The sequence below is a fragment of the Sardina pilchardus genome, chromosome 19 (assembly GCF_963854185.1).
Source record: "Sardina pilchardus chromosome 19, fSarPil1.1, whole genome shotgun sequence".
NCBI classification, from domain to species: Eukaryota; Metazoa; Chordata; class Actinopteri; order Clupeiformes; family Clupeidae; genus Sardina; species Sardina pilchardus.
Window position 1 is genome coordinate 23,218,972 of NC_085012.1, and position 10,000 is coordinate 23,228,971.

The 10,000-nt window shown below is 46.6% G+C and overlaps 1 protein-coding gene across 1 annotated transcript in view; it reads right to left on the reverse strand.

Annotated features, from left to right (window-relative positions):
• kcnb2b (potassium voltage-gated channel subfamily B member 2b) overlaps positions 1-4,871 on the reverse strand; it is an 80,803-nt gene extending 75,932 nt beyond the window's left edge. The window contains exon 1 of the mRNA XM_062520894.1: positions 4,287-4,871. Within this exon, the coding sequence (XP_062376878.1) occupies positions 4,287-4,871 (585 nt within the window). The remainder of the gene's footprint in view (positions 1-4,286) is intronic.
• Between the last annotated feature and the right edge of the window lie 5,129 nt (positions 4,872-10,000).

Below are 10,000 nucleotides of genomic sequence, written 5' to 3' on the forward strand. Positions count from 1 at the left end.
TGCCTCCACCCACGTAAATAGCACCAGCAGAATTCGCTCTCGCTGCTCTGGATGCAGAAGAATGATATTTGGGCCGGCTATAGTCTCCACATGAATACGCAATGAGACCATTACAAACTCTGAAAAGTGATCTATAAATCCTGATGCCGGGGAAATAATGCCAGACATTTGTTATCATGCAATAAGGAGGATACACTGAACTGATAGTGTATGGAAATATGTTTACGAGAAGGCGCACATAAATCAAAAAGGGTGTCTAAAGAGGAAAGTGAGCAGGATGAGGTGTTGTTGCCTTCTTCCATATGATGACATTAGCCAGGCTACTTGAGCAAACAGACAGCATTTGTCAGCCACAGTGTTTTCTACCCTGTGACCTGAGGTGCAGTGGCGGGGGCTGAACCGTTTGTTGTGCCTCCACTGTGATTAAATATGGAAACACGATCACGGCGGATTAACAAGTATGACATTGCTAAAGAGTTTTAGCAGTAAGCGTGTGTGAGACGCACGTGGTAAGCACTCGGCTGGTTAGCGGTGGCTCTTAATATAATCAAACAGTGTTCCTGCAGGGAAGCACAACAGCTGTGTTCTCTCACATCTAAACCCTTTTCTGTGACTGTCTCTTGAGTACCCCATATCGGTATCCCCTATCATGTAACCGTGTAACGGGTAATGTCACAGGTACTACAAGCCTATTTCACACAGGAGGTTTCATGTGTTTCCTTTTGAAAAGCCAGAGCACATTTTTAGCTGCAATTTGACATAGATTTGTGACGACAAGGTCTCCACGTGCTGCTTGCCCTTCCGTGCGATCACCTTTTCAGAAAAGCTCCATTGTACCCACACCTGAGGCTACGGCTGCCTTAAGAGGTGGCCTATTTATAGTGCTACGCTGTGCCAAGGTAGCTCCAGAACAGCTCTCCCTGGCGATTCTCCCTGCCTTTCCTGCCCCGTCGCCTGTTGTTGTGCCTGCCTCAGCCCCCCCCCCCCCCCCCCACCCACCCCCACCCTCCATGTGAAGGCAGACTGGGTCCAGCACCCCCCTAATCCACTGACACAGACTGGGCTGGGCTGTGGTGCTGCTGCATGGGTCTCCTCAATCTGCTGACCATTACTTTCATTATTCATGAATTTTGCATTTGAGCTCTGAAGCTATCACTTAGACTTTAGATAACCGCAGTTCTCTCTCTCTCTCTCTCTCTCTCTCTCTCTCTCTCTCTCTCTCTCTCTGTCTATCCTTCAGGGCCAGTCAATGCTCTTCAGTACTTTCAGACACGCACTATAATCCCACCTTTGCTGACCTCACCGCAAATGTCATCACCTCTGTGCCTGACCTTTGTTTTTCAGCAGTGGCGAGTTAGCCACTGTGTGTGTGTGTGTGTGTGTGTGTGTGTGTGTGTGTGTGTGTGTGTGTGTGTGTGTGTGTTTGTATGCATGCATGCATGTGTGGGGGAATGGAGGATTGGGTGTCAGGAATTGGTATGCGGTGCTGTAATGTTTGGACACCTTCTGCTGGAGATGCCTGCGAGACAAAAGTAATGTGATCCTTGCCCATGATGGCTTTGGACAAGGCCTCACACTGCATCACAAAAGCGCGGCTATGTTGCGAGCTCGTAATGGCATTTCGCTGGCCCAGGGTCAGCTTGGACGACAGCCCAAAAAAAATAAAAACAACAACAACAAACAACAACAAAAAAAACATGCCTTTTTAGGGACTAGCTCTTTCCCGTATCCCCTTCCCCAATCCCCCCCATGTCTCCACTTAGCCCCTGACATGTTCTTGATGGGTTATTCTCTTCTCTTTCAGCGGCAGACATATTTAAAAAAAAAAAAAAAAAGAAACAAAAAAGCATGTGGTTTTGTGCTCCATTGCCGCTGTTCCAGACTGGAGACCTTTAGTGGGGGAGTCAGCAGCACTATGCTCATAATTTGATTTGAGGGATTTCCAAAGCAGGTCTCTCCGCACAGTCTGCCCTCGACATCGCACAACGTATGTCAGCCCCCACGGCAAGACTCAAGAGCGATGGAAATTGAATATGCAAATCTTTAAATAAATATATAAACACAAACACACACACACACACACACACACACAGCAGCAGCAGCATAGGCGCCACAGATTTGATATAAGATGAGACAAAACAATTTACAATCTGTGAAGTGCCGCCGCCTTCTTATGCAAGCGATATTCTGGAACAACAGGCTTAAAAAAGGCGGTCAAATATAAATCACACTTCCATCGAAGTTTAGTGAGGTGTAACGCAAGATACGCATTAGGCCACACTGAGACAGCAAAGCTTTCAATGCAGGCTTCATTCCCAGCATCCATTTCAGGGTTGCCCTCGACACCGCATCTTGTACACAAAGCAGCATCTCTTAGCTTTTCTCTGCTCTGGTGTCACGGGGGGGAGGAGATGGAGGAAATTGAATAACAAATGAAGGGTTCAGATGCAAAAGCCTCTAAATCCGTCTGACCACTTTTCTTTTAAATGAGCATTTTGTATCAGGCTCCTATAGGGTTTCGCCTACAAATCAATATTTCAGACCAGAAAGAGAATGGTATTTAGTGAGTTTTGAAGCTAAATTATTGAATTAACTTACACTATATGTGAAGAGCATTCACTCACCATCATTATCTCATTTTTGACAAAAAGTGGATTTAGAGGCTTTTGCATCTGAACTCTTCAAATGATTCCTGGATCCGACTAGGAAATGCCCAAAGAAAAAAAACAGATGACTATGCATTTATGGAAAAAACCATACCACGGTAACATAATCCAAAGCAAACACACACACACACACACACACACACACACATACACACACACACACACACACACACACACACACACACACACACATGCACACGCGCACACATATACACACACAAACATGACTGTAGCTGCCATGAATGCAACAGCGGTATTTCAACCTGCATTACTGTGAGGTGGCCTTGCACCTCTGTCAAACTTTTAAGAGGATGTTTTTATGATACACTCTCGCAGACATGAAATACAACTCCCTTGTGCTTTGGGCCCTGTCCAAGAGGCTCATCATAAATAACCACTGATTGGGTTTCATCAGTGCGGCCCGACTAATGGATGACTTAGAGCGTTCTGTCTAAATGGGCCGAGATTCAGCAGTGGGCTTGAGTCATGCAGGACATGCACACACACACACACACACACACACACACACACACACACACACACACACACACACACACACACACACACACACACACACACACTAACTCACACATGAGTGCACACACACACACACACACACTCCCAGTAGATAAACAGAAAGACTAGGGCTCCTTCTAAAAGGACAGTATTCTGCTATAGATGCCGGTCTGACACAAGAATCACATTCTACCATGTCACTGCAATTAGTGTCTTTTCTTACTCCGTCCACTCGACCTGACAGCATAAGAGGCTGACTACAGCAACACCTGCCCGATGACATCTGATACTGAAACACACCTGTCCACAATCTGGCATGCACCTGGCCCTGACCCGGCCCTCATCTGGCCCGGAGGCTTCAGAGTGTTGCCAGATCTAGTCCATAATCCTCTTGTATCTGGACTGACAACCTTGTGATTAGTGCCTTGTTGCGCGTGGTGCCTCTGTGTGGGCTCGGACACAAGCAGAGTGCTTTCTCCTCCCTGCTGAGGAGTCAGCTCCTTCTGGTCATTTATCAGTGTCTGCTCTGTGTGTGTGTACGGCCCAAAAATATGCTTGCTTCCTGTTGTTGAGATACATATCTCCCCCCCTCCCCGCCCAACCTGTCACCCTTCACACTCCTCTCCCTTTCTTCTTGCTTTCTGTTACTTTCTCTCCTTTGTTTCTTTGTCTGACATATGCAGTCATTTCCATAATAACGGTCTAGTTGTCACATCTGATATGCGCAGTGTGTGTGGGGTTAGGGGGACAATGGAAATGTTCTGGCGACAAATTGAGTTCGTGATCTACTCCGGCGCCTGTGCCCACAAGTAAACAAAAAGACACAACAAGTAAACAAAGCGACATCAGATTCTCCACAATTAGACTGATGAGCCAGAGGAGGCGGCGAGCGGCGCCGCCGGACGGAACCGCCGTGGCAACGAGAGAAGATCCGGTTACCGTGGTTTTTAAAATTCATTGGGCCCGCTTTGGGCCCTCGCCAGTGTGTGTGTGTGTGTGTGTGTGTGTGTCAGGTTCTGGAGTGAGCCTTATTGCTCCTCCTCTTCACACACACACACACACACACACGCGCACACAAGCTCAACTCTCCGCGTCCCCTCTTACCTTGGCAGCCACGGACGAGCCGGGCTTCTCCAGCAGGTCCCAGAGCTTCTTGCGCTTGTCCGGGCAGCAGGTGTTGTCGAACTCGCCCTCGCCCTCGCGCTCCCGCAGCGTCTCGGCCTCGCGCCGCAGCTCCTCGTTCATCTGCTCCTTCTTCTGGTGGTAGCGCGCCTGGCAGCAGGACTCCAGGTAGATCTCGTCGATGCCCCAGTAGTCGAGCTCCTGGCCGAAGGAGAGCGCGCACATCTCCTCCATCATGTGCAGCTTGCCCGTGCGGTAGAAGTTGAGGATGGAGGTGAAGGCGCCCGGGTGCCGGTCGAAGAAGTACTCGTTCTCGTTCAGGCTGTAGTCGTCGCACACCTCCATCAGGGCCTCGTGCGTGTTGCAGTCGCGCAGCTTGCCCAGGCGCGTGCGCGGCAGCCGGTCCAGGGTCCGCCACAGGACCTCGTGGTTGAGGCCGCCCACGTTGATCCGGACCCGCCGGGACCGGGCCTTGGTCCGGATGATGTCGATGGGCTCCGGGGGGAGGGACGCCCCGGCCCTAGCGCCGCCCTTTGGCACCCCGGGGCTGGTGGCCTTCTCTGCCATGGTGAGCAGCAGCGGCGTGGGGCGGTGAGGCTGGCCAAGACGAGACGACGCGGAATCAGAACCAGACAGCGGGCTGACACAGTAGGCTAATTATGTTGGGTCCTCCTTAGACAAGTCCCTCCATGACTGAAAAATGAGATTTAGAAAGAAAGAGAGAGAGAGAGAGAGAGAGAGAGAGAGAGAGAGAGAGAGAGAGAGAGAGAGAGAGAGAGAGAGAGAGAGAGAGAGAGAAAGAAATGCAAGGGGAGGGAGGGAGGGGAAGGGAGAAGTTTGACTCAAATCCAACAGCTTTAGCACTGACAGGGTGGCTTAAGTGAACAATGAGTCGAACACAACTAATAATTCCTAGTCTCTAATGATCACACATTAAGAAAAAAAGTGGAACTGTCATCTGTTGTTATTATGTCTTGATAGACTCTTCTTTGATGAAATCCAAATGTGGAGAACATGCATTGTATTTTCATGCAACTACTATTGTCCATGCAGGTTACACTACATTACATTTGGTTTTGCTTTGTTTTTTAGCATGGTTTATACATAGAGCTTTGTACTTTGGACCATACACCTTAAATCCATCTAGCCTACAAAAACAAACAAAAAAGAACAGTGAAGTACTACTACAACGTGGACTGCTTCGACCTGATGTCAAAATATGCTCACGGAAGTCGATACAGTACAGTATGTTTACCTGTAGTTTACAAGAGCATTATCTCCCTGCCACACTGAGCATTAATCATGTAAGCATCGCCTGCTATCTTCTCAAGGTTACGGGTCCTCCTCGGTCCAATATAAGCCGATGTATGAGCGGATATACATGAGTACATATTACCACGGAACATCTTCTATTGGCACTGTCCGTTACTCCAACAGTTAAACAGTGTATTATTCTGACCTACAAGCACATTCAGTGCCAACACTTATCATGGACACTTTAGAATAAAGATACTATGGGGGAATGTAGGAGAATTCAGGGTTAATCAGAGCTTGTCTGGTATAGTTCTTGACATTAGCCTCCTTGATCATTTCTGCAAAAATCATTCTGATCCCACCGTAAATTCAACAAGGCGCAACAGTTTCCAGCCCAAGTCGACATACAAGCTCAATGCTTTTACCTAAGGGGATGAGAACAGTTAATGTGGTTTCTAGGGAAGCACTGGTGCATTTAACATCATTGGTACACTTCGTGTCTCAACACAGGCTGTTGTCAGGAATTATTTGTCTTTACCATCTAATTTCATAATTGTTGTGAATAACGTGTGAATTGTTTAATTGCTGTCTCAGCTGTCAGAACTAGTCAAGGTATCAAAACTGTTGCGCGTCCTTAAAGTGACACAATTACACTGCAACACCTGCCAACTGTCTAAAAACTAAGACAAGTGTGTTTCGAGATTCGTGTGTTTCAAGGGTCACATAAAATCAAAATACCCACTTTATCTCGAGAACAGCGTGTTTGACATCATCGTGTTTTAAAGTACCCTGTCGTCTCACGTCTACAATTTAAATGTAGGCACCGAAATTAACAAACGATGACATAAAACAAAGCTCTTACCTCGCTGGAATAAACCACCTTTTGCATGCAAACCCCTCTGTGTTCAATTGGATAGCGAAAAGGAGAAAAAAGGCTGCGGGACTCTTTTTTTCCAGGAAGCTAAGATTCCGTGTTCTCCGCGGAAGCTTCGATAACTACAGATGCGTCCCACATTTTGTACAAAGATATTAAGAGAAAAAAACAAATTGTCCGCCTGGAAGAAAAAATCACAGCTACACAGCAAAAAAAAAACTACAGCACGTTACGCGAAAAAAATCTCTTCAAAGAGTACCGTTACCTCCATCGACGCGTGATATAGTGAGTCGGGATGGCTGCAGATGTCGAACGCGTAAAAATCGGACTGAGGAGAGTAAGCGTAGCATAGAGTGAACTGCAGAATGACACCCAGCAGCAGCCTAGGGAGAGAACACTGCGAGGGTGAAGCTCTCCGAGTTGCATCACTGCCTGGAGGTGAAACCTAATTGGATTGGTCTGTACATCACCAAGGACAGCAGCAGATCAACTGGAGCAAGAAGACTTCGCCCAGCAATCAGTTACAGCTCCGCGTTCCGCCACTACCGAAAGAAATTGAGTATGAAAAATGACTTCTAGTGGACACATAGGTCCCGGCAAGGCGGTCATAGTGCGTTGAAAGTTCAGGCTCCTAACTGACTGGGAAAGTTGTATGATCTCATCACAGGCAGACGCCAGCCCATAGCTCAAGCTCTTGCATTGTTATTGCTGCAGCTGTCGGCTCTGGCACTGTTATAAAAACCCAAAGATAATGGCAATACAGCAGACTACTAATGGAATGGCACAGTGTCTGGCTTTCAGTCTCCACTTGTCTTTGCCCTGCGACAGAAACGCCCATGGCAGTTCTGCTAATGGCAATGTTTACATTCTGCTCTTGTGCTGCTCAAGTTGCAATAGTGACTTGATGTTGCTCCTTGCTTTATTATTTTCGTGACCGACTCTAGTAAATGAGAACATTGAGTGGTCTTGCTAGCTTTTCAGATGATCCGTTGACCAATGCTCATTGAAGCCTTGTCTTGTGCGAACTAATGCATATTAAATGGCCTTTACATGAAATCATCGCAGTGGTAATTGAGACTCAGAGCATGTGAAATGAGCATGTCTTGCTCTGTGAGATTACTGTCTCCTTCTCTGCAATTAGAGCTCTCATGTTACTCTGACTCTGACTCTTTTTGTGCTCCTCTGGCTCAAGGCCTTTCTCCAGACAGCCATTGTTCAGGGAGGGTGGAGAGGGGAGCATTAATTAGCAAATCATCCATCCGTGTGTTTAAAGTGCCAATGTAAACTAAAGGGCAAAGCACTGTGCCTTTGAAAATGTGTTTGCGGAGTGTGGATAGCATCATTGACCATAGGCCATTCTGCCATGGAAACTTGACATCAACAATTTTTATCAGCAAAATAATCTGTAGGCCTATCTTGTGGAAATTTCTATTTTCAGACTTGGTACAGTTTTTCCTTTGAAAAAAAAACAAACAAATAGAATTTGTTTCAAAAGTTGTCCAAATATTTCATATATATACAGTTTTTTTTTTTTTTTTTTCTAACATCACAGACATTTCCGTTTGGTCATCACAATTGTACTGAAAATATGGCTCAAGCATCAGGTCACATTTAGTGTCCTCTCTAAAGACTGCGTGTGCACTCCCGTGAGGCCACAGACAGGCCCTCAGGTCGTCTACCACCTGAACTCCATATGAGAAGCGCATCGACATGGAAAGTAATCGTTTCGAGGTAAATAAAACACAGAGTTATTTAGTTGGCCTTAAGGGCAAAAAATTGCTTGGGAAAAATCAATGATGAACTATTCAGCTATATACGCCTGATATTCAGGCAATATTTCCCCCTATTACTGTACATTGCCGGTTGCACTCCAGTTTCTCCTTGTGTATGCATTACACCAGGGTGGTGTTTATTACAGAAATAATATTTCCTTCAGCTTGTAGGGCTTTTCCAAATTTGCCTAGGGCAAAGTATTTTTTGAAACCCGATAATGCACTGTTTGTTTGTAATTGATTCACCTGTCATGTTCCTTCCTCAAATGTCGGGTGATCAATAATGGCACATTGATCAGCGAGGCTCCTTTGCATTGTTTGCTATTAACCACATAGTCCTAACACTGCATCGGGCTCAGGGAGGGGGGGGGGGGGGGGGCGCATGAAATGGCAACAACCAGGGCAAGGTCTTATGCCTGACACCATGCCTGGTTAACTGTGCGTCACTGAACCCATTGATAGGTCAAGGTTGTAAATATGTTTTAAGATGGTTGGATGAACATCTCACCTTTGTACATTCATGACCCCAGGTTTAATCATGGTTCATGTGTTTGTGTTGCACATGGTCTCAAAGTTCCTGCCAGCAGCAGCACCATGAAGACCCCTGCTGTTAGAATCAGTATACTTTTACATGCACGCTGTCCCCCAACCATGCATATCAGCTCTTCTCCCAACTCCACTGCTGACAAAGTGCTGTATACTGTAAGAGTTGAAAATGATAATTGGAAGATAAATCATTCTGTATCTAAATAAAACATTATCGTTTGTTTTAAAGGGTAATTCTATCTGCCCGTGAATGATCACATCCTCTCTCTTCCCAAACGGAAATACCCCACTGGATAGACTAATTGCTGTAATGAAATGAAATGTTATGTTTTCTTCATTTAACCTTTTCCAAAGACTAGAGTCTAAGCAGGCAGAGTTACCAAGACTACTGCACAGTTTTTGGAAGGTAATGTATGTTTAAAACCCAAGCATCATGTGGGCATGTGTGTGTGTGTGGGCAGTTTCCATAGAAACCCCAATTGTAGCATCATGCAGAAGTAACATTTTGGCATTGCAAAGTGGCAGTGCCTGAGAGCTTGTGTGATATTGTTGAACCAAATCAATACATCTGATTGATTCACACAAAAGGGAAGAAAAGCTTTTTACCGTAAGCATTTAGGTCTGTGTCGTTTTGTTGGTGTGTGTGTCTGTGTGTGTGCGTGTGTGTGTGTGAGAGTGTGTGTGGGTATGCATGAGTTTGTGAACACTGAGTGTGTGGATATAGGATATATGAACATTGCGTGGGAAAGTGTGTACAGTATGTATCTTGTGTGTGCCTGTATGTACTGTGCATGTTCATGTAGGTGGATTCCTGTGTGCGTCCCTACTGAAGACCGGACTGCAGGGGTGTGTATATCTGTGTGTGTGCTTTTTTAGAGGCGAGCAGCTCATTATGTGACTGTTCCCATCGCAGCCCTGGCATCAGATGACAGTGTCTCCCTCTCGCCTGCCCACTTGTCCCCAAGCCTCCGGTGAGTGTAGCATGCACACACACACACACACACGCACGCACGCACGCACGCACGCACGCACGCACGCACGCACGCACGCACGCACGCACGCACGCACGCACGCACGCACGCACGCACGCACACCCTCTCCCCCCTTTTTTGCCCACTGGTCGTTAAGTGTGCCCACTCTCCTTGGAATCTCTCCAGTAAATAACCGGCCTCTTTGGACATATGGAGCAATAAAGAACATCCATAGGTATATTGCACGTCTGTAGGGTATAGGCTTAGTGTGCACAGACT